We start from the raw sequence: 27,932 nt of genomic DNA, 5'->3' as shown, positions 1-27,932 counted from the left end.
TATTATATATAATAAATGCATAAAATTTTGTAAATGTCATTGTGCAGAAGCAAGAAAATATGAGTAAACTAAAATAATTACTGTCAGGAAATACAAAAATGATTATGGTTCTTTGAATAAGAGATATTTATGCTTTGTAGTCTTATCTTTCTGGCCAGATATATAAGAATGATGGAGTGTGCCATCGACAGATTAGCATTTTAATGCTAATGTTTCTCATTAAAATATGGATGTCTCTGGAGAGCAGACTTCAGAAACAGTGCAGTGGCCGTGAAGACTCTCCTGTCTCAGACTGACTTCCGTCTTTTGCAAAAGACGTTGTTGATGAGCTGGGCCATGGACTTGGAGCCGCTGTAGCGCCGCCGGTCGGCCCGGAACTTCAGACGCTCCATGGCGTGCCGAATGAGCTCAATGAAGAGGCTGAGGATCTCCTGGTGGTCCTCTGCTGCCGACACCTCCCGGAAGTGGCACTTGTATTCCAGGGCCAGCAGACGACCCTCCTCCTGGCACACCTGCCGGGCGTGACACAGGTCCTGCTTGTTCGCCACCAGGCAGACAGGAACCTCCCTGAGCCAAGCCAGAGTCCACACCAATGAGCATCCAGGCCAATCACAGGTCACCCATTTAGCTCCCCATGCTCCAAAACCAGCACCATCAAACAGTATGTTTCTATTACTATAATGTGTTTTAACTGTCTAAGGAAAATGCAGGTATTTGGGAAACACTTTACTTGAAGCTATTATTTATAATGCATGATAAATATCTTCATAATACATTATAATTATCAGTATAAGCATTAAGGATGCTTTGTACTGCATTATGAAGGTATCTATAGTGAATTTTATAAAGCTTATAATCCTTTATGAATGCATTATATGTTATAAATGTGTTCATAGATTTTTATCGACATGGAATTCATAGAAAGTGTTACTGTGTTATTGTTATTTGTTTTGAATGACCAGAAATTATTTATAATGCATTCTACAGATAAGACGCACAAATTTGTAGATACACATCTCTAGATAGCGGTGGTCATCTTGCAGTTATCTGAATATGATGAATGGTGAAGACTTTTTGGTACTAAATAGATTAACAAAAATCTATTTCATAACAATAGTTAAACTGACATATAAAAGTATTTAAGTATTAAAATTCCTAACATTACAAATTATCATTCAAGATGTTGGCTTTGATCAGCATCGCCAGTAAAAAGTCAGTGAAATAAAAGCCAGGTGAAGAGGTGTGTTGTTTCCAAAGGATGGCAGACAATGCAGCTCCTTACGCTTAATCTTGCAGGGATCCTAAGTGGCAGTGGGGCCAGGCTGTGATTCCAGTTGAGTTGTAATTAGCTTATATTCTATCACTTTGTGCTTCTACTTTGCATTACATCCGAATGACTTTCATGTAGTAAATGTCCTTGAAAAATCAAGTCCTGCTAATATTTTATCAAATTTTAATTAATATGCAAGAGAAAATTGGACAATAGCTGTTATGGGGCCAATTCAATTGTGCAGAATAATTATTTTAACGATATAATTAACTTAAGAAGGCCCAGAGGCTCAAAACCCACCAAGTATGTTTATTAAGGCGATATTCCATAGCAGGCAGTTGGCTCTGTGATCACATTAAGTCTCATGTTTTAATGGCTGCTGTTTTCCTTGTCCTAATAAAGTCATGTTTAGTACTCTAATGGAGCATTTTGTGTTATGCTGCTTGATTGGTATGTGTAGTCAGAAGTCCCACATGATTGGCTCCACTAAGTCCAGCCTTAGCCTATCACAGCCCAATCACGTGGTTCCTGTCCTGTGCCACTGGGTCACGGCGTGACTCACCCCTTGCAGTCAGCAACACGGGCCTCCCTGATCCGCTGCAGGATGCTTTTGGAGTCGAGGAAGGACGTGCGGTCAATGATGTCATACACCACGATGAAAGCGTCTGCCCATTCCAGAGGCTCCTCCAAAAAGCACCTGCTGCCCACGCTCTGCTAGGGTTTAGGGTGGGGTGGGGGTACAGTTCTTATGCAGCTTAACATGGTAAAGCCATCACGTACTACACTGCATCCTCCCAACTCCCATCCCAGCTGTGACACCTTCCAGGATGACACAGAAAACAGGCAACGGTTTATTGCATAACCACGTAAGACTACATACATCCAAGTTCACCCCGCTTCATTACATTCATACAGGGCCCTACCTATTTTTGCACAACCTTATCTGTGCTGTACACATCGTCTCATACTTGTGGTTTTGCTCTATTTGTTATCTGTGCACTCAGTATGCAGGCAGATTCCCCCTTGGGATCAACTGAGTATGCCTGTCTATCTATCGATCTGTCTATCTGTAGTAGGGCACATAGCACATTCTTCAACCCTTCATTCGCTCCTAATTACCAGCTGACCTTCAGAAGCACTATATGCATCACCCCATGTTCGGCTTTGCCAGTCATGTGTCTGGGAGTGCAATTGTCAGTTTAACGCTGCCATTCCCCCCCCCCTTGTAACTTCATAATTATAACAGCTGAGGTTAGTGTATGGTCTTGTACTGCAGCCTCCGAACTTCATAATAAAGGGAAAACCATTGTATAAAATCGCCTCACATGTCCCAGATGTAGCTGATATGTACAGCTGCAGGGCATTACTTCAGAAAGTTAAAAACAAAATACAACAACAAAAATGTGCTATACTGAATCTAAATGGAGCACAAACATGCATTCGTGTGAAAGAGTGGAATTTCTTTTGTAGTTTGCAGCAAAGCAGGCTGGACCGCAATAATGGAAGCCAATTTAAAACCCAGTATGGTTCAGCATTACACGCCACCGGAGGAGTGTATGATGACATAAGTATATACCTGAGAACATGGATCAAAGACTTCCAGGTTTAATTGCCTGCCATCTACTGAGAACCTTTTATGGTATAAGAAATCTGTAAAGCAGAAAAAGAAACTTTTTAATACAAAAGAATCAACTCTATGTGGTTATTGCAAGTTGGCCATAGACATTTTAATACAAAGAACATAGGCAGGTTATGTGATTTCTTGTCTAAGTATGAATAAGTTCTAAATAAACACCAGTTGAGTGCCGTTGCATAAAATGGGTAATAGAGTGTGACGCGCATAAGGCTTCAGTACAGAGCAGCAGCATCTGGCTTGTGCTGCTGGCCAGCAAAATAGTTCATTTAATGAAAACAGCCTTCATGAAAGGGGTTTGAAATCATATACCCCGTGGAAGCACATAAAAATGGCGAAAGGGTAACATGGCCGTAATTTAACTGAGCAATTACAGTATCAGGCCGTTGCAGTGGAAATTTCTTTCTTGTTGCAAGAGGCATGTTGGGCTTGCGTCACATGACCTCTACAGTGGACTGTTCTGGAGTGCCTGTGTCTCTGTGCTTCTTTTAGAGGTGGTCTCATTTACAGTATATGATGGACTTAAATCATAACCGCAGGGAGCACAGTCCAATGCCCACGATGTTCAGACACTTTGAAGCCACGTGGAGGAGCGGCACGACAAGGTGAGCACTCACTGCTGCTGGAGGCATACTCTCCGATGAAGCGTTTTGTGAGGAACCTCACCAAGAGAGCTGGGGAAGGCAAACAACATGTTCAGCACCAGGCCACACACCCTTCCGGGCTTAATCTTCTGGGGGTCGGCACGACCACTGAGTATTACTAAAGTCGCACAGGCGAGAGTGAAACTAGAAAGTTTGTGTGGATTGGGCTAAATTTAGTTTGTATCTAGGAAACAGAATCCCCCCCCCCCAACGTATAAATGCGCCGCAAGGGCATTTTTGCTAAATACTCATGTACTCTTGAGCGCAGAGAGTGATTCTGCGGTTTTATTTACTCCTGCTAGCATCCCATCTGCATTTAGCCTCAGGCACTGCTGCTCCTGTCACCCATTTCCTAATTTGCTCTCCTTAAGGACCTCAGGTAATTAATTCCTGATATTTAACGGCACCGAGCTCACTCCAGGAGCCCGCACCAGTCTTGTTCCCCACCACTGTAGAGAAAAGAATTTAGTGGAAAATAAAATATTTTGTAAAATGAGGGCATTTATTATACCAAGTAGATTTATTTTAACTGCCCCATATTTGGCCTGTATTTGCCACGCTGTCAGAAAAAAAGAGTACCAATTTGTACCTTTGCTTGTCACTGGGGCTATATCATCGAGGGTCTTCCAATTGTACCCTTAGCTGTAGGTAAATGTACCTTTTAGTGTGATCTAAGGTACAGAAATGTACAAACAACATCAACGTTCCCACAATGGTACAAAAATGTTCCTGATAGTCAATTTCTGTATCTTAAAAGGTACAATTACCAACAGCTAAGGGTACAACTGGCAGACCCTTGAGGATACAGTCCGAGTGACAAGCAAAGGTACAAACTAGTACTCTTTTTCCTCACAGTGCACACATAATTTCGTACTGCACCATTTCAGAAGAATTTTGTAGTTTTAAGTTACTTTTTGTACATTTTCATTCAGTGCCCTCTGTGTATTTTCAGTCTGGTTGTCGAGATGTTGTGTAGATACACACACTCATAGCAGAGAGGTACCGGCCACTTACCGGACTTGCCCGCTCCCTTGCTGCCCAGCAGGGCCAGCTTAATGCCATTCATGACTGTGCCTCTGCCAGAGCCCCCCAGCCCCCCAGGCTTGTGCACGCCGCTGTCTAGACTCCACCTGGTAAGCACCAGGGACCGTGCTGCTTGTAGGAGTCGCTCTGCTACCAGAGAGCTTCCAGAAAACATACAAATGCACACTCACACACATACACTACTCCCCTCCCACCTGAGAGACATTCCAAGTCGTAATACTTAAAGCTGAGGTTTCCTCCGCAAAAGTTATTTCAGTGTTCCACAGTTTACTGACTTTTCTTTAAATCTTCTGTAAGTTTAATTTCTTAGATAAAAAGTTGGACTTAAAAGAGCACAACATCGAGCATAAGGGTTTGTGCACTATTTAAAGTCACATTTTGCTGTGCTTCATGTGTTTATCTCATCACAGTGACATTCTCATGACTTTTCTGGCTCAATGTAAAACAAAGGAAATCCTTTTTATCACAGTGCAAAGCTGTGTTATAGAATAAGTTTAAGAGACTACTGTATGATAGTATATACGTTATATACATATGTGTGTGTGCATTTCATATGTTTACTCTTAATTGCAAACAGAGTTATTCTCATACTTCCTAGGTGACCTCATTGTGTTATGGCTATTAATCTTCTACAGTCACAGTCATATCTCAGCAATCTGCACATCACAGACATAAAAATAAGTTAATGACTGTATCCCACCCCAGATGCATTGTGTGAAGGACAGAAATACAACTACCTTACAAAGCAAGATGGAGACTGAAAGACTAAAAGAACAATCAGTTTTCACACTTTTACTTTTTATACTAAATTTATTCAATCATCAAATCCTCAAATGAATTTTACTTAATTGCTAATTTTTAATACTGTACTGGTTCTAGTTTAGTTTTTATTATTTACTAACATGTAACTTGAAACAACTCACTCTTCAAAGACCTCGTAAGCTTTCTGACACCCCATACTTCCTTCCAGAGTTTTGATTAAACAAAGTTAAATATATAAACTGTGCTTGGTAAACCAAACACACAGGAAGATCATGAGCAGGATGTGCATGTGTGATTCTGTATTTGAGAAAAGGGAAATTCACAAACCCCCTAGAGATCATTTTGTGGTATCATCAGACCTTGCAGCTGTACCAGGGCGGAAATGGCATCTGATTGCTTACAATAAAGTCACTCTTTCAGGGACAATAAGGTGAGGTAGCATTCATTTTCACAGGTGTGAACCTATAACCAAAAAGTGTTTGGTCAACTTTCAAAAGAATATTAGCAGTCCTATTTCTCAAAAAATACCCCCTGTTCTTAAATTGTGAACTGAAAGTTGTGTAAATTACTCTGTGTAGTACAGTCTGCTAAGAAACTATATCCTTTATTGTTTTTGTGGTATTACATGCTCACTCGATAATAAAAAAAACATGAGTATTTTAAGAAGTTTTTGTAGAGCAGTGGCACAGAACCCCGATCATAGATGAAGTCCAAAGGGAGAATATGGAATCCTTTTGGAAATGATATGAGTACCAAGTAGTGTTGTAGTCAAGACCGCCTAAACCGAGACCAAGACATTGCCGAGACTTGAGGGTACCAAGACCAAGACCAAGACACACTAAAGTGAGACCAAGACCAAGGCTGGTCGAGACCAAGACCGAAAACAGACTAGGGGTAGAATCGACATCACATTACTCAGATCAACTGTAGAGAAAAAAGGCATTGCTGTAAAGCGTCTTTACTCGTTAAATCAATTCATGTTTGTTTTTTCGATTATATTGTCCCGATTCGATTATAATCTCTCATTTAAAATCTCCCAGATTTGTCATAGTTACAAGGCCTGATGGAAAATGATATTCTCAACAATCCTCTCCTATAACCGTTTTATCAGACTTCGTCAAGTGAAAGAGATGGGATGTACCAGAAAGATGTTCATATTAATTCTCTTATACCAGGGACAGAGGCCTCGGGTAAGCTATGAACACGGCTATGTAATGATCCCTTGCTTTGAATTGAAGAGAATGAGCCTCCAGATTGACTTGCACCTTCAAGACCGTGCTTTCTAATGAATGTAAAATACCTAATTTATTTGAATTATAACTATGCTATAGACTATGTTGTATCCATTAATAGATAAACTGGAATTGTCCCACTGTAATCTTTACACTTCGATATCAACATCACTAAAATTACTTACCGTATAGATAGAACGAATGCTTGCTCAACACAATGCCCATAGACAGATGCTGTATAAAATCAATGATGATTTATTATGTCAAACAACACCATCTGTTAGGATTATCTTCTTCTAAAGATATGTTGGAAACCAACCAGTCTCTGAACACAGAACAACACAGACAGCTGCAATGACTTTTTACTTGCTGCAAGGGAAGTCCGGTCTTCACCTTGAGGTGTCAGCCTCTCAGCCAGACACAGCCAATCTCTAAAGAGGAACTCCCCTCGCAGTATCTTTTATTGAGGTACACAAACAGGATATGCAAATAACATTCAACATTGTTTATCACCATGTATGGGGTGGAAATATTCAAGCGACAGTTCTTAAGAAGTGTTATTGCTAAATTAAGATCAAGCTGCTGCAGGGTGTTATTTCTAAGAAATGGCATCTAGCAAAATGACAATAAAAAAAGTACATATTTCTCTAACACCATCCATCCATTTTCTAAACCGCTTATCCTACTGGGTTGGGGGGGGTTCGGAGCCTATCCCGGAAGCAACAAGCACGAGGCAAGGAACAACCCAGCATGGGGGGCCAGCCCACATACCATTCACTCACACATGTACACCTACGGGCAATTTAGCAACTCCAATTAGCCTCAAAGGTGTGAGGCAACAGTGCTACCCACTGCACCACCATGACCCTCAAACGCCCTCAAATAACACCACTGTAACAATTAAACAATATACCCATACAGCAGTCTCCATCAAGGTGGTTCGACAAAATCGGCATACAGCAGAATGTTTCTTTTTCTGGAACGTTTTGCAAATATACTCTTTGTGCTCTGTAAAGCCAAAGTTAATTACTGCCGACTTCGCGGACATTTTCGGACATTTCTTTATTGACTTCCCTATGATGCGATGTGTATGACGTGTGTGGACTGTGAAGCACTGGCAGTGTCCGTTGAGAAAATGTATACAATGTAACACTTTTAAAATAGATGCATCTGACTGGTTGCATTTGCATTGAAGCGCGTAATAAATAATGATACCGTTCTGTGAGGATGCACTGTTTTCTCTTTTTTTCCCTATCCCATCGAGACCACTATGTCCAAGACCAAGACAAGACCGAGACCAAACAGAGTCGAGACCAAGACAAGACCAAGACCACAAAATAAAAAAAGATCGGTCTCGAGAACTACAGCACTAGTACCAAGTAAATTGTGTTAATATCTAAATAATTACTTCAATAACGCAATTAGCATCTGAAAGTGACACTCTGAGGTCCTTGAAGACTATGATTGGGCAACCCAGTTAAAGAAGAAGAGAGATGTAAAAATAACTATGTATTGACCTGCTATGATGCCATTTTTATGAACTTATGCAAGAGGTCCAATAAAAGCACCACAATTCCCCGATGAGATTCTTGTCTATAACTGTCACACAACATTAAAACAAACCCTGTAAAAACCTGAACACTGAAAGGCTTCTCCCATATTTAGAGTTCATCTGGCCCTCAACTTCTCTGCATTAGGTCTATTGGGATTAGGCTGTGCTGTTTTCACATTGATGCCACCTTAAAACAAAGCCACCTTCACGGCCTATTTACACATCGCCTTCCCTCTCTGGCTCTGGAGCCTCCGTAACCCTCAGTACAGAGGCCGTCGTTGTTTAGGTAAGGACGGCGCTCATACTTGCAGCAGGCCAAATAAAACACAAGCAGCATGAACAGTCAGCATGGCAGCAAGAATCTTTATTGCCAACTTTATTGGGAGAAATGGTTATGAAAACAATATTTTAAAGTCAGCAAAACAAAAAACGGTTCTCAGAAACAGTTTAAATGATGATAGGTGCTCTCAAAGTTGGAACGAGGGCAGACAGCCGACTATGGCTCAATAGTAAATAGGTTTAGATGTAACAGGCAGTGATTACTTTGTGTCTGAGACTTGGATGGCTCTGGAGAGACTCTTATAACAGCATCCACAAACAGGCAATAAGCGTCTTAATTCTGCAGGTACTGGGGGGTTACTCCCAGGCTGGGGGATGATCTGATTCGAGTGTTACTCTGTTATTGCCTAGTGATGAGGTACACAAGCTGGGATACACAAGAGAATCGGATGGATTTATGGTGCCTCTCTATGGAAAATGTTTTTTTCCCCAAAAGCAATTACTGCATTCAGACTGCAGTATTCAGAAATGTGACTGAATGATAAAAGCTGTCACCAATTCACCAATGCTATCCTACAATGGCGAAACTCAGAAACTGCATATTTTATCAAAACTGAGTTATGACTGAAATCGGTTCCCTTAGGCATTTTTTTATCTCATGACAAAATATTTTAGTTGAACTATGCTCAGAAAACTGAGTATGAAAATCACAGCAATTACACAATCCACGCTAAAGCCAAGGTATACTGTAGCATAGTATACTTTTTTTCTCAGTTTCAGTGTCACTGTAATTACTGTGTTTTACCTTTGCAAGGCAGAATGGCTTTAGGCCTTCACTGCACAGCTACATTACGGCAAGTGTATTATGTCACTTTATCTAGTGCTAACTTGATCTAGTAGATTAATGTAGTAGAAATACTTTGCATGCAGTAAGCAGGATCACGTCTTCATGGAAGAGCACATGTGCAGCCTTGGATGTGGAAGAAACTGGGATGCATGCAACACAAAAGTATCTTCCAACGTTGCAAGAAAAACGTCCAGAAAAGGCTGCACACGTGTTCTTCCATCAAGACATGCTCCTGCTCTTAGTGTGGCCCTTGTTCAGAGGTTTCTTCTCAACATCAACTCCAAAGTGGTTTCTCATGCTCCCCACTCACCTGACCTAGCAACTAGCGATTTTTGGCTTTTCCCAGCACTGAAGGATACTTTCTGTGATCACACCTTTTCCAGTCGTGCCACTCTTGCATCAGCGACTTTCCAGTGGATGTTACACGGCGAATGGGCACGGAGCGGAGACAAAGGAGCGGGAGTCCAGGGAATTGGGGAAGCGAGGGAGAAACTAGCGTTTTACTGGGGAAAAAGTCAGGCACATGGGGCAAAACAGGTAGCAACATCAATTACAGGATTGAGGAAAGACGAACAGGAATTCGACACGAGGTAGTGAGGGGGGTGTGGCACACGGGAGGATACGGACGAGTGAGGCATGACAGTGGACACAACAGACCCCTAAAGAAGTGTTCGCAGCAGTCATGCAATCGTGGTGTAAACGTTGTGAAAAATGTGTACATCGAGAATGAGACTATGTTGAGAATTGACAGCAGTTTCAGCTTTCTGGGGTATTTTCTTTCTCAGAAAAAAAGATCAGGATACCTTCAGACTTGAATGTACCTTGTATTCCTCACATTTCAAGCTTCAACAATGAGTTTGTTTGTTAGCTGTCATGCTTCAAGATAAGGTGACTGTTATCATCATGAGTCCCCTTTAAGGAATCCTTACCTCAATTACAGCAGGAGCTACAATGAGGCAAAGCGAGGAGTTGACTTTCTCTTCTAGCTTCTCTTAGCAAGAGAACCGCTAGTGAAGTCAGGTCACATTTTAATGAGGCTCCTGAGCTGATTAATTAGGACAGACAGAAACATCCATCCTTGTGTTTTTCATTTCTACTCAAATAATCCAAGGCTAATCTTACCATCTTCCTTAATGTGCAGAAAGCCCCCCCCTCCCCCACCACACATTGCTGTCAGCCACCACAGCTCCAGCCCAATGGTCTCCTGTCCACATCCTTCAGAACCCAAGCACTGCATATTTTCAGCCAGCACAAACGTGATCAGGAGGCAGTTTATATGACAAAGCCCTGACCATTCTAGTGCCTCTTGTTGTTATGAAAGAACTGTAATAGACCTACATTTAGAGCAGCCTTTGGAGTAAATGATCTGAAGGGAAGGGGAGTATTTAATGGTGCTGGAAGTCATTCGGCCCACAGAACAAAGGTTGGCACAAATGCGGATATAGGACCGATAATGTGCCGCAGCATTGCGGAAGTTTGTTAATCAGCTTCCAGCTATTATAGTCAACTTGGCAGTTTTTCCCGATAGGATCTTTCTGGTCGGTTCAGAAAGAAAAGAGTAAGCAAATTGAAAAAAAAATGTATATTGTCACTGTGTTGCATTTTGCTAAAATATGTCCAGTAAAGGGTTTGTGAGGGCAAACTGGATTTTAGAATGATCTATGTTATCCTTACCATATCCCTTACAGGCATTTGTTTGTAGCAAATGTGAAATTATCCAGAATTTTGCAGGAGTCTTTAAACATCTAAACATTTGTGCTAGAAACATTAAAAACATGATCATTAGAGGTGGGCTATTTCCTACATTAATGACAGCTGGAAGTCTAAATGTGTGTCTTACCAGCAAATTACCGCTTTATTTTGACTCAAGTGAATTCACTGGTTAAAAATAGGGATTGGCAAGCTCAAGAAATGAATTTTAGTAATTAGGCAAATTATCAAAGGAAAAAATGAACTGGAAATGACTCTGCTTTAAATAGCTTAAATGTATGATTACATTAAGTATTTTGATGGGAAAAAGGTACAAGAACCCCGCCCCCCTTCCCAGGCAAGTGAGCCTGAAATCATTTTAAATGTCAAACTGTTTTGTTTTTTTTTTCTATAAGCTGCGGAAAAACAGCGATCGGCATCTAAAAAGGGGAAAATAACAAAACACAGGTGGCGTGTCTGGGAGCAGGAGCCATGAAGAAAAGGCCAGGATACGTTTATTGGAATGTCAGCTTGTGTCTGCATGACCACGTATGTAATAATTCCCTTTGGGATCCCATTCAGCTGGGTATAGAATAAAATCAAACACAGAAGCATTTTGAAAGGGGCAGTACACAAATACTATGCAGCGGGCATGAAGGGTTCCTATATTATCCAAGTCTGTACAAATCCTCCCTAGAATCTCTATCCATTTCTCCACTCTGCTCCTCGAAGACCAGCATGTGGGTAGATAAGGACTTACGCTTAGGACCCGAGATGCCATTTTCACTGTCCCGTACCAGCTTCCATTTATTGGCACTGAAATCCTTAAAAACACCAGAAACAGCACCAGGGGGGTATTTTCCGTATGTGGATTACTTGTTTAGCCGGATGTAATTGTTGACAATTTGCCATGATCCTGGATCTGTTGGTTTTTCGAAACTCCTGCTGGATGTGTTGTCGTAGCAATACATCCAAATCCTCGAACCTGCTCAGAGCAGGTTTGTTCTATGTAAACAAGGATTAGCTCATACACTTAATCAGTGTCCGTGCATGAAAATCCATTCAGTCATGGCCTCACCATTCATGGATGAGTGACAAATTGATATCGGTGCGCAAATTATAAGCAGAGAATTTCATACATAGAGGGTTTTGCGCGATCGGCAAGATCCTTTATTGTTCCCGGAGGAAATTGTTTTCGAAAGATACCGCTTTAGCCGAGGGGGAATATTGTACCTCAAAAATTCATTAGCACCTTATATTCAAAGTCAAACTAGGCGAAGTATATATATGTATGTGTATGTGTGTGTGTGTGTGTGTGTGTGTGTGTGTATAGCATATGTACAAGCTCATTGTGCTTACGTTTGATCTGGAATTATGACATATTAAATAATAATTAATCTGACACATAGGAAATGAAACGTTGCATTCAGTGAGTACAATGACCAACCGCGTTTAATTTGTCGGCCACTTTTTGCCAGCCGCCTTTTCTGGTTTGGGCTGCTTTTGCCGTGTCTCCCCTTGTGCATATTAGTTCTTGAAATTCTTCATATCCTTCTAATACAAGGTCCTGCTCCGGTTGTGTGAAAAAGCGTGCCCTTCCTTTCGTCATTTTGTTGCAGCCTATCAAAGACTTGCTGATCATGTTTTCTAGGCTTGATATATAAGGGCTTTTCATGCAGTGCAGGGGCGCACAATCATCTCGAATAAATGGATCCAGTTAAACTAATCTACTACACAGCTGCATTTGAAAAACTGACTTATCCCAGATGAGTTTCACTGGCATTAACTCCTCCAAGATGAGGCATCTGATCTCGGATGATTTAAGCAAAGTACAGAAAATACCCCCCAGCCCTCTAACTCAAAAGCCTGTCTTAGAAAACAACACCGGCAAGACCTCAGTAACGTCATTAGATGCTATTGACGCAGAGGTACAGTCTGGTAATGTGCCGGGAGCTAATCCTCGCAATGTGTATGCAGTGAATTCCTCACTGGTTCAATACAGAGAAACATTTAAATCAATTTCACAGGACACCCTGCGTTGTAGGTTCTTATAGTTTTATTTGCCTCAAAGCGCAATGTGAGCTTGACAATTTGTGTTAGTCTGCTGAAGTCGGAGCTACTACTGGACAATCTGGTTGGTTTTTCTGCTACAAGAGGTACAGTAGGGGTGTCGGGTTACTTTTAGTTAAGGAGCAAAAACCTACAAATACATCCAGCAGGTCCATAAAGCAGGGCCCCTCTGAGCAAGGGGGTAGTATTGAGTAGGCTTATAAAAAGCATATGAAAAAAATAAATGACAGCATTTTATTTTAAACAGAGCTACTGTATAATACATGGCAGTGAGTCCTTTACATCCTGACCATAGACTGTCACCAATAAGCTGGCAAGATTTACAAATATGTAGAGAATATACACTTGAGACTGCAAATAAACTGCAAGTCAAACATCCCATTAAAATATCCAGATTATGCAACGTGTCTAAAGTAAAAACAAATGACACCCTGAAAATACATTTTATAAAAGGATAAATTTATAAAAATGCACATATATATATATATAGACATGAAGTAACATGATATGAGACTATATTCTAGGGCAGATATAAGGTCAGCTTTCTAAGAATGATATTGATAAAGGAAACTGAGTAATTCATATCTTAATAAATATGCCTGAAATATTGCAATAGCATAATAGCTTGAGGAGAATCATGTAATTACATGGACTGGCAGCGGGCTGGTCACATGACCCCTGTTAAAGGTGCTGTCTCCTCCAGTGGGCCGAATGCCTCCTCTTCCTCTTTCGGTGGCTTTGCTCCTTCTTCTCTGGCCACAGGAAGCCAGCCACGCCGGCCCGGTAGGCCTCATCGTAGTCCTCACTGTCCGAGTCATCATCCAGCACGGGAAAGACCCTATCAGGAAAGACGTCCTGCAGCTTGGCACTGAAGAAGGCCTCTAGGTTGCGGCCAGCCTGGGCCACCTCGGAGTCTGGCTGCAAAACGAGCAACAGAGTCCAGGAGAACAAGAACCACAGAACCACGTCACTATCGCTCAGCTCCCCATAGCCTGACAAAATCCGACCTATGCATCCATTCATCCATCCATCTGTCTGTCCATCCATCTATACAAACTGACAATTTAGGCTATAGAACATGTATTTGTTATCTCCTGTAACCGCTTACCAACATTTTTTTTCCCTGGATACAGGGAGTTTGGTATCATGGCCCAGTGCTTTGGCCTTTGGGGTGCTGGGTGGTTAGGCCTGTGTGTCCCTGATCGGAAAGTTACTGTTCAAATCTTGTGGTTGGCAAAGTGATGTCACCACAAGGCCCTTGAGCAAAACCCTTAACCCCAGCTGATCCAGGGACAGACTACCCCTGCTTTCTCAGATGTATGTCGATTTAGATAAAAGCACCGATTACACGAGAAAGGATGCTGTCAGAGCAACAGCACTGTATTCCCCGGACAGCCCTGTCGCCTCCTTCCTCATCTAATCCTTACTCCTCCCACACCCCAAACCTCTACAATCTCTAGAAGTACTGGATGGATCAACTGGAAATGTGATACCCAATAAATGTGTTTTTATGTGAATGCTTGGTAACGACACTATTGAATTGTTGCACATTCCATTTACATTCCACTTCGCCACCTCTAGTCAGTATGACCATATGAAGTCCTTGTTAAAAGTCTAATGTCATGTGACTTTTCTCAATACAATCATTTCCACTAGATTTGCACTTGTTCTTCCATGGGCTGGCTAGGACTAGAGCTAAGTGACATAATTAAATTCCCCCACAATAAATTTCACAGGCCAGGGGGAAGTTTGCCCAAGATAAATTTTGCTGAACAAAAATACCAAAAATATTACTGTAATACTACCCAAGCCTACCCCACACATTATCCACAGCTCGCATGCATGTAGCCGGCCATTCTCGGCTTCCATAGTATCAGGTATAGATTTTCATCCATATAATGTTTTTGTGAATGTTTTGTGAAGATTCATCAAAGATCAAACAGAGTAATAAGATCAAATTCCCCTCTAGGATCACTAAAGGGCATCTTAATCTTCTGCAGTCACCTTTCCCTCCATTTTCAGTAAGCAGCGTTGCCTTACAGGTCCCAGAACCATACATCCAGGGAATACAATAATGAAGGCAAACTCACATAATTGAACTTGGCACAATTGCGGAACATCAGGAAGACGTCAGTCACAAACTCCTCCGGTGTGTAGTAGTGTAGCGGGTTCCTCTTATTCAGCTTATTCCTAATCACTGACAGGTCCATGGGCTTCCTGATTATCTGGTAGTAATGGCGCGCCTACATGGGAGAAACAAGGAATCGCATGCATGTAGCCATGGTTACATGTAAGTGTTTATTGCAATTAAACAATAATTAAGATTCCATAAATTTCATGATGAGCGCCTGAATGAGAAAATCCAGAAATTTAGTAAGGTCCTCAAGCTGCAAATAAATGGGCATTTTCATGTGAAAAAGAAGATTCTATGGTTTTATGTATCAGGACATTTTTTTTAGTATGTCCTGATACATAAATTGAATTGAAATGAAAGTGGGTGTACTTTCTTTTTCAATTCACTGTAACTAGCTCAGGGGCGGCATGGTGGTGCAGTGGTTAGCACTGTTGCCTCACACCTCTGGGACCCGGGTTCGAGTCTCCGTCTGGGTCACATGTGTGCAGTGTTTGCATGTTCTCCCCATGTCGTCGTGGGGTTTCCTCCGGGTACTCCGGTTTCCCCCCACAGTCCAAAAACATGCTGAGGCTAATTGGACTTGCTAAATTGCCCATAGGTATGCATGTGAGAATGCATGGTGTGTGAGTGTGCCCTGTGATGGGTTGGCCCCCCATCCTGGGTTGTTCCCTGCCTCGTGCCCATTGCTTCCGGGATAGGCTCCGGACCCCCTGCGACCCAGTAGGATAAGCGGTTTGGAAAATGGATGGATGGATGGGATGTAACTAGCTCTGTAATCTTTGGTTCGTTTGTGTGTGTATGAGCTGGTAGGTTTTGAGCTTTGCCTGTTTTTTTTTTGACTGGGATCTAGCGAGAGACTCACCAGTGGACTGACCGGCTCGTGGAAGGGGGCACTGAGGATGTTGCAGGCGATGGACATCGTCAGCTTCTCGCATTTCTGTGGAGGGTAGAGTAAACCGGAAATGACCATGTGAAACGGAGCCTCTGTCACGGTCTAACAGGAAGCACCCTGACCTACCCTCTGGTCATAGGGGGACAGGCCGTACAGCGTGGCCTTCCCAGCATTCTGTGCGGCATGGCGCATGTTCTCACAGTCATACTCCATCTCCGGCTCCTGGATGTCCCGGCAAAGCGTGCACACCCAGTCTCCCCTGCAGGGGCAGTCATAGCTCAAGATTACTGCCAGCGCTGACCCCACAAAACAGCTTAAAACAGGAAAGCATAATGTGGGACGTGTGCTCACGTGGGGAAGCTGAGGAGAGGTGGGATGTGGCAGGAGAGGTGGAACACCTTGGGACAGCGGTCACAGCAGAGCAGGTCACCCCCGTTCAGACACACGGCACAAAAGTCCTCATTCTCCATCGCTACAGCTTCCTCATGATGATCGCTCTCCAACGGTACAGCTTCAGCCATTTTGTGGGGACTTGCGCCGTGCACACACAGGCCTCCTGGATCCGGATCTGACTCTGCAATTATCTCTGGTATTTGATCAGCATCTGAATTTGAGTCCTGCTCTGATTCCAGTTGTGATTCAAATTCTGGCTCTGATTCCGCAGATATATCTGATTCTGGCTGCTGTTCTGATTCCAGGTCAGAATCTGATTCAAGCGGTGAATCTGATTCTAATCCTGGATCTGATTCTGGCTGTTGCTCTGACTCTGAATCTGCCTCAGATTCCACATCTAACTCTAAATCCAAATCTGGCTCAGATTCTGACGGCAGATCAGATTCAGATCTTGGTTCCGACTCAGATCTTGGACTCGACTCAGAGCTTGGTTCTGATTCCGATCTTTGGTCCAATTCAGCCGGTGGACCAGGATCCAATTCAGGTTCGGCTCTAGTGCTGGGTGCAAGTTCTGACAGCGGCTCCTCTGATCTCGGCCGGACAGAGGACTGCACGTCAGCATCAGGGCTGAATGATGGTTGGATGTCAGCTGATATTTGTTCAAAGGTCTCAGAGTTTAAAGGTGACCAACAAAGAGCAGCAGCCTGCTCCTGAAACACAGAGAAAGAGAGAAACAAAATTACAACCAAGGATGGATGTGTGGACACCAAAAGCATAAATCATAAGCATAAGCTATTCTGGAAACTTTAATATATGCAATCACTTATGCGTCATAACATCTGGAGGAACAGAATTGGTGCCTTTTGTGGCCACACCTTGGTAGATAACCTCTGCTGTGGATCTTCAGTGGTAGCGCCCTCTCTTTTCAATGCTGAGTCGGCACCAGGTCCGATTTCTCCATCGACTGGTGGCTTTGATAGAAACCCTGGCTTTACTCGTATCTTCAGTCGTTCCAGACGTACGACTGGAACTCTAGAGCTTCCTGGAATCTTGATCACCCCTTGGCCCATTCTGTCACATGAAAAGCAAAAGAGCCACATCATCTCCACCATGCATAACATGGAGCATTCATCAGGATAGAAGAGAAACTGTGGTACCTTGGTAGCTCTTTCCTTGATGTAGAAGAACTGTCTTTGCCACCAGAAATAATTTCTTCATAAGGGCAAATATCTAAAAATATGGATATTTAGAAATGTTTAGATGAGAAAATAAGTAAAAATATCAAAAGGAAAAAAAATATCACAGACTACGTGTTCCGTGGGAATGCCGGACAGTTGACAAGTGAGCCGCATACCTGGCTCCGTCTTACATGCAGTCACAGGGGTTACACAGAGTAGAGATGCGCTGTTGCTGCGGCTCAGGCTCACTGCCGCATTTGACATCGGGCTCTGCACGTGTGGCGAGCTGCGGTCACCCTAGGGGGGGGAGGAGGGGGGGGGGTCGCTTGTCACAATGGGTTGTATCAGCTTTGATTTCATGTCACAAGTATATTTCTCTCCTGATCAGATTTAGGGCTTCATTGCATTTTTGCAATGCTATGGACTGATGGGACAGGCTTTGGCTTTGCAATCAGGGGATTCAGTTGCAGGATCCCCACAGAGATGTGGTTACCTGGCGAGGAGCCTGTCCCCGCTCCTTGGAGACTGTTGCTAAGCTGAGGGTGGACCCTGCAGAGTCGCCCCCTAGAGGGCTGCTAAGTGGCGCCGCCCATTCCTCTGGGGCCCTTCGGGATCCAGGTCTTGCACCCTGCAGCGATGCTCTGGGAAGATCGTGGTCTGGCTCCAACATCCTGGGAGGGGTGGATTTCTATCCAGGGGCAGAGTGAAAGTGAGGCGAGGAGAAGATGTGAGAATGACGGTCACGGTGAGAATGTGGGCCAGAGGAATACTGCGGCAAACAGCTCAAGAAGGAAGAGGAATAGTGGCGGAAGCGGGATGACGAGAGGCACCAGTGCACCAGAGTAACACATGCGACAGCACCCAACACGCGATCACACATAACCCAGGACATGCTTAGAGCAGTGGTTACCGTACACAATCTCGCACGCCGGTCGCAGGCACACCGTAGATGCGGGTCTCCTTAGTGCAACTTCACAAATTCAAGAGGAGAACTCACACACGTCTCTCACTGATGGTAGCAGGTCCCTGGTTTGGGAGGACGCAGGCTGCTTAGCTACAGCCCGCCCATTCCCCACACACCCCTATGCACTGCGCAGCCAATCCCACCAGCCTTTTTAGTGGAACACACCTGCGAAGTGTCCCTGGCTCAGTTCGGGGGGGTGGACACTGCAAATTGTGATGCTGGCAGGGTTGGAAACTTGTAAGAGTGTAATTTCATAGGAAAGTGTTTATTTGCATCTGGAATGGATGGATTGCAGGCTGGGAGATAACAAGGCAAACCACTGATCTCTCAGAATTCCCCTGGCTCAGGTTAATAAACACCAGGCAGCCTCCTAGGAACGAGGCCTCACCTACCTGACACTTAGCAAAGACTTGGGCTCCCATAAGCACACTGATGTACGATCACAGTGATGGCCTTCAGGGAGGGTTTGCATCATCTAAAGAGCCCTAACTAACTGCATTTCCTTTCTGCCCAGGAGAGGGCGACGGAGGGCGAGACGCATCCTGTGTGTGGACTGAAGTGAGTCAGGAAGTGAGGCGGTGGTGCAGGGCGGGGGTGCAGCATGCTCTGGTGTGGGCCACACCGTGCAGAGTACACCAGCCTGACAGCTAAACGCAATGCTTCTCGATTACATCATTCAAAGGACTTCCTGTTTAAGAGAGACGACAGGATATGCCAATAAGTAAGAAATAAACCCACAATGTAAAATGCTTGTTCTCCGTTTGTGATCCTTAAATAAATGAATATTTTTGTAACTTTTCTATTTCCTCATCTTTGGTATATATAGCACCTGTTTCCACAGCTCGTACACTGGTCACTGATTAGAAGCAAATACCGAAGACAGCTTCTGCACAGTTCTTTGTATTATCTGCCACATTATATGCAAAAGTGTCTGCAAAAAGTAAATATTTAGGCTGGGGGTCTGGCCACTATCAGCTCAAAGTACTGAGTAGTCCTGAATGATATGTAAGTGCAGGAATGGTAGGGGCACCATCGCATGGGGGGGGGGGGGGGGGGCTGTCACTCACCCTTTGATCACCACTGTCAAGCCGTCGCTGCTCTGTCTCAGCTGGCTGCCGTCTGCCCTGCCGCTCAGGGCTGGTCCCTGGTCCTGGGGAGACTGCCTGCTCCTTCCTCTGCTGAAGCTGCGCAGTTGCATGCTTCCCCTGCACATCCTGATTGGTTCCCGCACATGCTGTGGTAGGCGGAGTGGCTGCGTTGGCAGGATCTGCGGTGCCCTGAGTGCTGGCTGCCTGGTTATGGTGGTTGACCATGTCTGTTGGGTTCAGACCTGCAGCCACTGGCAACTGCTGTGTGCCATCTTCCTTCCTGCTGCAGTGTCCAACTACCTGCTGCTCGCCAGTATCTCCTGAACTCTGCTCCGCGCATGTGAGTGTGACCTGTCGTTCTGGCAGCGACCCGCTCCAGTCTGCAGCCAGCCCTATCTGTTTGGGGGCCGGTTCTGGCTTGCTCCAGATGGCGGCTGGCCGCCCCTGCTGCCTTTCAGGACCCGGGGAAAGTTGCGCAGACCTATTGGGTTCTGAGGAGTACTGCAGCGTGATTGGAAGGCTCGACTGCGCAGGTGCTGGCTGCCTAGGCAGCGAGTGGCTAAAGCCTAGGTAGTAGGTGTCCGTCGTGGGCAATAGCGCCTGGCCGAAGTGTTGCGCAGGGAGTGGTTGTGGATGGGCAACAGGCACCAGGCCGTTGTGGGGATCTAGATGCCCGACCAGCTGGGCCCCCTGGTGCAGTGATGGGAGCGACTGGGCGGCCCGGATGCATTTGGGACCATGAAGGTTTTGTTCCGGCCGTTTATCCTCCACCCGTGTCACGGACTTCATGACGGACTTCGGTTGCACTGGCTGAGCTCGCTGCAGACTCTTCTCAGGATAGCTGCTTAAGGGGTGACACAGCGACCCCTGGCCCAGAGCTGGAACCCGGGTGTGGCCTATCAGCAGGTCAGGGTGGGGTCTGTCTGACTTGGGGGGGGGTGGCGCAGTGAGCGCAGCACAGCTGGGGCCGGAATCCGTAGCCTTGCTCCAAAGAACTGCGGCACAGAGACAGCGGCGCAGTGGTGCAGGGGATCGGCTGGGGCTTCAGGACGCTCGGGCAGCCGCCACCTTCACAGTGAGGACCGCTTCCTCCCTCAGTGGTTACCTGACCTACAGCGGGGTGAGTGAAGCACAGGGAGACGTCAGCAAGGCTCAGCTAAGAAGGACATCTGAAACGAAGCTCGTCATCTCTCAGAGATACAAATAGAAAAGCAAGTGATGTCTGCACAGACCTACCTAAGGTGGAAATCTGCCTGGTCCAGAAGCTGGCGTCCCAGTTGAATTTGATCTTCACAGGGGGAGCCAGGTCAGAATAAAGCTGGGACACCAGCAAGCACTGCATCTGGTAAGTGATCTGAAGGAGAAGTCATGTCAGACAGGTAGCCTTTTTTCTTTGCTGAGGTTTTTTTTGAACTGCTGAGAAGTGCAAGTAAAATATCTAATAAGAAAACCTCAAGTAAAACAAAGCAGTACTTCAACTTCATCAACACCTCCAGGGAACCGCAAAGAAAAGACAAAGCAGCAATCAAAAAAGAAACCAGGAAGTGACATCATGTACCTAAAGGTTTCTAATTTCTACCTAATCGGCAAAAGAAAGGGAAAACATCACTATTATCGGGCCTCGATAGAAGTGCAACAGAGAGACCAGAACGAACAGCCGGCATACCAGTTCCTTGCTAAAAAGAAGCGGGTTCCTCCTGTTGTGCAACGTCGCCCAGGAGATGAAATTCTGCGCCTGACCCAGCTGGGCACACAGTTCTATCACCCCCTGCAGCTGGGTCTCAAGGTTCTGCCGGACCTCACTGGAGATCTTCTACAAGCAGGGGAAGGAATCCCCAAAGCCGAGGTTAAACTCAGTCGAGGCTGAAGCAGCTCATGAATCCGCTCATAAACCCACCCATAAACCCACCCGTGAACCCACTCGTGAACCCACTCCCCTGCCCATCGGACAGGTCACTGACCTCCAACTGCTCTATTAGCAGGTTGGCACGTTTGGTGAGCTCATTCATCATGATCATCTTCGCCATTTTAATCTGGTTCTCTGCTTTCCTCTGCATGTTCTTTATGGAATGTAACCTGGGAAACATACAAACATCAATACGTTGATCGGGGAAAGACCTATTCCTGCTTAGCTGCATGTAAAGCTGATCATTACCATGCTCCGCAATGATCATTCATTTGGCATATTAGTTTATTGCTCGGTTCCAGCATGTGTTAGACCTCAAAAATAGTTAGATATGTTCAACACCACTGTTTCCACTGATCCAGATGTGCTAGATCTAGAGTGATCAGACTCACAGCATTTTGTTTTTGCTCACCTTTATGAAATAACAATAAGCTTCCAGCCGTATATGCAGCACAGAAGCTAGGGGTGGCCCTCACCTGGCTTCTATCTGCTTTGCGACGTCCCCCACCACCAATCGCTTGTCCTCCACTTGGGCCATCAGGTTCTCAAAGAGCCAGTGCTGCTCCTGAAGAGCTTTTCCCACATGAATCAGCCTGAGGACATGGAGCAATGCACAGTGTGTGTCAGTGCCAGACAGGTGGCCCCAACAATGCAGGATGAAAGCTAAGAGCACTAACTGGAGATCCCCTGTTTGAAGCAGCTTGATGCTTTTGATGGGCACTTCTTAACAAGCGAGAGCACACTGGTTGAGATGAGCTGCCATCTCTGTCATGACAAGGCTCTTATTCTAGCGCACCTGTGGTCTTTGTGGGTGAAGAGGTGGCAGCTGCTGCAGGACAGGAGGTCACAGGTCTCACAGAAGAGGTCCAGTGGCTCCTGCCTGTGGTAGTGGCAGTGCAGACTGCTGCTGGACCAGCAGCTGGGGCCTGCGCAAGGAAACTATGGGTTAGAGGGTGCAGGCGCAGCCAGCTGGGCAGATGTAGTGTATTTTCAATAGATTTGTCACCAATCACGTAATAGCTTTTAACAGAGGTCCCACCAATCTGGTAATATCTTTCAATAGAAGATCCACCAATCAGGTAATGGCTTACAATAGAGGCCCCACCAATCAAGAATTAGCTTCAAACAAGAACTGCATATGAACAACCCAGTAATGAATAACAGGGTTCTGGATGAGATCAAGGTACTTTATAAATCTTTAAATAATAATTAAATGTTGTTAGGGGGCGGCATGGTGGTGCAGTGGTTAGCACTGTTGCCTCACACCTCTGGGACCCGGGTTCGAGTCTCCGCCTGGGTCACATGTGTGCGGAGTTTGCATGTTCTCCCCGTGTCGTCGTGGGGTTTCCTCCGGGTACTCCGGTTTCCCCCCACAGTCCAAAAACATGCTGAGGCTAATTGGAGTTGCTGAATTGCCCGTAGGTGTGCATGTGTGAGTGAATGGTGTGTGAGTGTGCCCTGCGATGGGCTGGCCCCCCATCCTGGGTTGTTCCCTGCCTCGTGCCCATTGATTCCGGGATAGGCTCCGGACCCCCCGCGACCCAATAGGATAAGCGGTTTGGTAAATGGATGGATGGATGGATAAATGTTGTTAAAATATTTTCCTTTTTCAGGTGAGACACCAGGGTGGTGGAGCTGGCATTTCATTGGTCATGTCATGCTATGCCAGCAGGGGCGTATTATTACAGTCCAGGAGCCCAGAGTAATCAGGGGTCCCTATTGGGTGGCTAGTCTGTTTGTTTGTTTTTATTACCATTCAGTTGGTGATTGGTGATTGGTGATTGATAATTCTATATGTATCTGTTTTGGCACTCTGCATATTTTCTGTTACACTTACTCTGTTTCCTTTGTAAAATGGATTTTATGAGCCTGATAAATGCGTTAGGCTAGGAAAGCATGGAGGAAAACATTCTAATACCAAGAGCGTTACTGCTATTGAGATGCGTTTATTCAATGCAGTCACTGTTGCTGCCTATGACTGATGTGAAAGTGTAAGCTTGCCATTTTGTTGTTCTTCTGATGTGATTGCTCTCATTTGATACAATGTCACATTCTCTTTAAGTGGAAATTATTACATAGTCACTAACTTTAAATAGTTTTATAGTTAGTCATTGTATCGTTTTGGGGGTGTGGGAGCAGAAGAGGGGCCTACGGAAAGTGCATCTTGGGGCCTCTGAACTCGTTATTCCACTACTGAACACTGGACAGGACATGCATGGCTGGCATGGCACTGAACACATCCTGGTTGTGTGTTTCCTGCACACGGCGCTGAGATCTCACACGTTGGGGCCCATGCAGATACAGGTGGGAAGCCGCAAATAGCTAAAAGTCACAGTGACGGGCAGTTGCAGAGAGCGGGTTTTGCTTTTTTCAAAACCACAACTAGCTTCATCTTGAAAGCCAATCACACTTTTTTTACTGCCTACTGAAGTAAACACATAGTAGACTCACAGCTGACCAGGATTACTGTGATACAGTGCACTAATATATGAAGCTGCCTACTTAATAAAGTGGCTATACATTCAGATGTCTGTCTTCTGTACATTTATCCTGCTCAAGATTAGCGGAGGTGGTGGCGGGGAACGGGAGGGGAGGGGGCATACCCATGTAAGCATGCCTCCTGCCTGCCTCAGGCAGCAGCGGGGGCCCAGGGGATGCAGAGGGGATGGCCAGGGTGTGGTCCTGGTGCATGCTGGTGCACTGGTAGCACAGGCGCTTGTTGCAGAGCGTGCAAAGGCTCTGGGCAGCACGGGGTTCGCGGCAGTCTGTGCAGCGCTGGGGGGCAAAAGGAACACACATAGCGATCTGTGGTCAGTCCCCCAGGCATCAGCCCCCCAGGCACCAGCCCCTGGGTAGCAATACCCCAGGCACCAGCCACCGGGCACCAGCCACCAGGCATCAGCACCAAAAGATCAGCCCCCGAACGCTTGCACCAAGGGATCGGCCCCCGAGCACTAGCACCAAGGGATCAGCCCCTGGGCAGTAGCACCAAGGCATCAGCCCCCGAGCACTAGCACCAAGGCATCAGTCCCCGGGCAGTAGCACCAAGGGATCAGCCCCCGGGTACTAGCACCAAGGCATCAGCCCCCGGGCAGTAGCACCAAGGGATCAGCCCCCGGGCACTAGCACCAAGGGATCAGCCCCTGGGCAGTAGCACCAAGGCATCAGCCCCCGAGCACTAGCACCAAGGCATCAGTCCCCGGGCAGTAGCACCAAGGGATCAGCCCCCGAGCACTAGCACCAAGGCATCAGTCCCCGGGCAGTAGCACCAAGGGATCAGTCCCCGGGCAGTAGCACCAAGGGATCAGCCCCCGGGCACTAGCACCAAGGGATCAGCCCCCAGGCACTAGCACCAAGGGATTAGGCCCCGAACACTTGGACCAAGGGATGAGCCCCCGGGCAGTAGCACCAAGGGATCAGCCCCCGGGCACTAGCACCAAGGGATCAGCCCCCAGGCACTAGCACCAAGGGATTAGGCCCCGAACACTTGGACCAAGGGATGAGCCCCCAGGCACTAGCACCAAAGGATCAGCCCCTGAGCACTAGCACCAAGGGATCAGGCCCCGAACACTTGGACCAAGGGATCAGCCCACGGGCACTAGCACTAAGGTATCAGCCCCCGGGCAGTAGCACCAAGGGATCAGCCCCCGGGCACTAACACCAAGGCATCAGCCCACGGGCAGTAGCACCAAGGGATCAGCCCCCAAGCACTAGCACCAAGGGATCAGCCCCCGGGCACTAGCACCAAGGCACCAGCATCCCAGGCACCAGTCCCAAGGTATCAGTCCCCGGGCACTCGCACCTCGGGCATCAGCACCACAGTATCAGCACCAAGGCATCAGCCCTCGGACACCAGCACCTTGGGCACCAGCATCCTGGATCTAGCCCCAGGGACCAGCTGCCGGGCATAGCGCACTCATCACCCAGTGGCACACCTCCGTTTTCCTGTGTTTGCAAATGATGCTGCAGCAGTCGGACGTCCCAAGGCATGTGATACCATTTAACAGGAATACGGGCGCAGTGACCCCCGATGACTGATTAGAGCTGGGCTTTTTAAAACAACTGGAAACCATTCCAAACTGGACCAGCCGGCTAGTGAAGTATTAAGTACAGTACAATCCCACACACCGCATTATGAAACATTTCCCCACAAAATACATAAAAGCCATACATTATCTACTGATATAATAATTACTAACTAATTATTTGAATTTTACTTATTCAGTAATTTGGCACATAAACACGATTAACCATCTAAAACACCATATATTTTTTTTAATTGCTCAAATAAAACACTAAATAATAAATCAGTTACTCCCATAAAATTTCCCATTCTTTTATACATGCTCTACAGACATGCACAAAGTTAAACTGTCACATTTGAAATTAACTGCTTTAATCTCACACATCCAAAACCCTGGATGTTTCCCGAACAGGCAGCATTGCGAGTCGCACTTCCCAGTCCAGCTCGGCATGGAGAGAGAGGCATACTCACCTTGTCCATGGCAGCGATGGCACACCGGCTCCTTCACTGTGCTAAAGCAGATATCCACTCTCGCAATGGAGGGCTGACGTGGGGGGGGAGGCTTGGAGACACGGGGGGGGTGATAGCTGCTCTACCTGCGGCGGGAAGCAGCAGGAGGCGTGTGTCACACTGAACCGAGGTGAACCCCCCCCCCCCCAAAAGACTGCCATTCACAGTGTGGGCTTCAACAGCCACTCACGCAGCTCCACGCACCTCTCAAATCTGCCTACTTAATTAAAAAAAAAATTAAAGGAGCCCATATATAAAGGCAGAGAAATGGGGAGGCAGAAAAGGATAATTAATTTTTTCTGGGACAAAAGATCCCCCAAAGCCTTTCCCGAAATGGAAGCAAAGGCCAAATGACCTATATTTAAGAAAATTGTAGGCAGTGAAAAGGCAGTGAGACTGGGCTGGAACCCAGCACAGCGCCGGTGCCCTGCTTCTGCAGCCACATCCATCCCGGCACAGAAAGGGACAGGTCCCAGAGGAGCCATTCGCCGCACCGCGCCAAATGGGGTCAGACGCTTCTGGGTTAGGAACTGCCGATAAGGATCTCCTGAACCTCTTTCCCATCACCTTTATATCTGAGGACAGCCTTAACTAGAATATCACCAAAAAGCATTAAAGCATTAAGGTTTTGGCGAGTCTGTTCAGACTGACTCCCGAACTTTCACCGTACACGAGGGCTGTCACTGAGGGAACTGCTCAACCATATGGGAGGAAGAAAGGGAGCAAAAACAAAGAAAACAAACACTGGCGTGAATAACCAAAGCAAAACCCACTCCCACCGCAGGCTGCTGTGCAGCAGCTACCCACATCAACCTGACCTACAAAATCTCACTACTTTCCCACCCTGATGATGCTCTGCTCTGTGCAGAGCAGCAGACAGCTTCCTCTACCCAATTCTGCACTGCAGAGGTCCGCTTCGGGAGATCACACTCCCCACACCCTCTAAGCAAGTTTTCCAGGATTCCACAAACTTGTCTTCCGCTGCATTCCGCCAGTTCTTAAATCTCTCCAACCTTCCAGCTCCTTCAGCCAGACGGGCAATCCTCAGGCAGCATGTAACACCATGCAGCGCCACCCCGGAGAGCAGAAATTAATAAGAATTTCATAGACCGCATCTCCCTTGAAAGCACACCCATGCAACATCAATTATCACTCGCAGAGGTCAGGTTCAGGTTTGACTCTTCCAGAGTAATCTTTCATTTTAATTTCAAATTCACGAGGCATTGATTTCCTCAGCACCTCTGCAGAAATACAAGTCCTCACACGAGGGCTTAACACACAGCCCTTCCAAAGATAACTATATACAAGCATTTGAGGGACATTAAATAAAGAATCATTTCTGTTAATAAAGCACTTACCTCTGTGCAGTTGGTGCCACAATCCTTTGAAAACAGCACAGCATCCTCTCAAAAGAAACTCTTCTTCTCTGCGGTTTGGGCTGTGCTACTGATGACACATAGTGACAGCTGGGGTCACAAGACAGGACACAGAGGGGGAGGATCAAATTAAGAAATCTCTCAATTTCCTGTAAAATAAATGCAGATCGGCTGCCTGTCTCCCTAAGTAAAATATTAAGCTAGCGCTCATTATCAAAGCACTGCATCTTCTCCTTCATTTGCCTGTAGTAACTGTACCCTGGTAAAGGAAGTTATGTTCATTTTAGCTCAACATTCGCTATAAAGAACATGCATAGCAATGCAGGTATCTATAATGAGCATTAAAAACTGCTGGAATATCACCCCAGGCTTCCACTACAATCTCATTAAAACTACATCCATCCCTCCATCTATCCATCTTCCAACAGCTTATCCTAATCAGGAT

At 45.8% G+C, this 27,932-nt stretch overlaps 2 protein-coding genes across 4 annotated transcripts; both read right to left on the bottom strand.

Moving 5' to 3' along the window:
• Positions 1 to 99: 99 nt before the first annotated feature.
• On the bottom strand, positions 100 to 5,545 carry LOC125751907 (ras-related and estrogen-regulated growth inhibitor-like protein). 3 transcript variants are annotated; one of them, XM_049031327.1, is made up of 6 exons: positions 5,515 to 5,545; positions 4,562 to 4,731; positions 3,521 to 3,577; positions 2,847 to 2,920; positions 1,833 to 1,984; positions 100 to 567 (listed from the first exon to the last, which is right to left on the bottom strand). In XM_049031327.1, exons 2-6 carry the CDS (start codon positions 4,611 to 4,613, stop codon positions 288 to 290), a joined length of 615 nt encoding a protein of 204 aa, XP_048887284.1. In that variant the 5' UTR covers positions 4,614 to 4,731; positions 5,515 to 5,545; the 3' UTR covers positions 100 to 287. The 3 variants fall into 3 exon arrangements, with proteins under 3 accessions (XP_048887284.1, XP_048887282.1, XP_048887283.1); XM_049031325.1 differs by lacking the exon at positions 5,515 to 5,545 and having other exon boundaries at positions 4,562 to 4,753; XM_049031326.1 differs by lacking the exon at positions 5,515 to 5,545 and having other exon boundaries at positions 1,833 to 1,981; positions 4,562 to 4,753.
• Positions 5,546 to 12,990: 7,445 nt separating this feature from the next.
• On the bottom strand, positions 12,991 to 27,599 carry trim66 (tripartite motif containing 66). Its single transcript, XM_049031304.1, is given in 19 exon segments — positions 12,991 to 13,940; positions 15,113 to 15,265; positions 16,019 to 16,093; positions 16,175 to 16,307; positions 16,400 to 17,151; positions 17,317 to 17,512; positions 17,599 to 17,671; positions 17,796 to 17,916; positions 18,113 to 18,307; positions 19,651 to 20,607; positions 20,609 to 20,781; positions 20,908 to 21,025; positions 21,338 to 21,484; positions 21,633 to 21,747; positions 22,054 to 22,170; positions 22,374 to 22,503; positions 24,181 to 24,352; positions 26,073 to 26,197; positions 27,470 to 27,599. Coding segments are annotated over 18 exon segments (3,873 nt in total). The 5' UTR covers positions 26,082 to 26,197; positions 27,470 to 27,599; the 3' UTR covers positions 12,991 to 13,703.
• Between the last annotated feature and the right edge of the window lie 333 nt (positions 27,600 to 27,932).

This window comes from Brienomyrus brachyistius, chromosome 11 (genome assembly GCF_023856365.1).
Source record: "Brienomyrus brachyistius isolate T26 chromosome 11, BBRACH_0.4, whole genome shotgun sequence".
Classification (NCBI taxonomy): Eukaryota; Metazoa; Chordata; class Actinopteri; order Osteoglossiformes; family Mormyridae; genus Brienomyrus; species Brienomyrus brachyistius.
The sequence above is the reverse complement of the archived record's forward strand: the minus strand, read 5'-3'. Positions and strand labels throughout refer to the sequence as shown.

What these genes read in the sequence shown, in the direction of transcription:
- LOC125751907 (XM_049031325.1), bottom strand. Translation starts at nt 4,745, where the DNA reads ATGTTTTCTGGAAGCTCTCTGGTAGCAGAGCGACTCCTACAAGCAGCA. An exon ending in AGAGTATGCCTCCAGCAGCA is followed by an intron (nt 2,921 to 3,520) that starts GTGAGTGCTCAC and finishes TCTGCTTTACAG; the next exon opens with ATTTCTTATACCATAAAAGG. An exon ending in CGTGTTGCTGACTGCAAGGG is followed by an intron (nt 568 to 1,832) that starts GTGAGTCACGCC and finishes GGCTTGGCTCAG; the next exon opens with GGAGGTTCCTGTCTGCCTGG.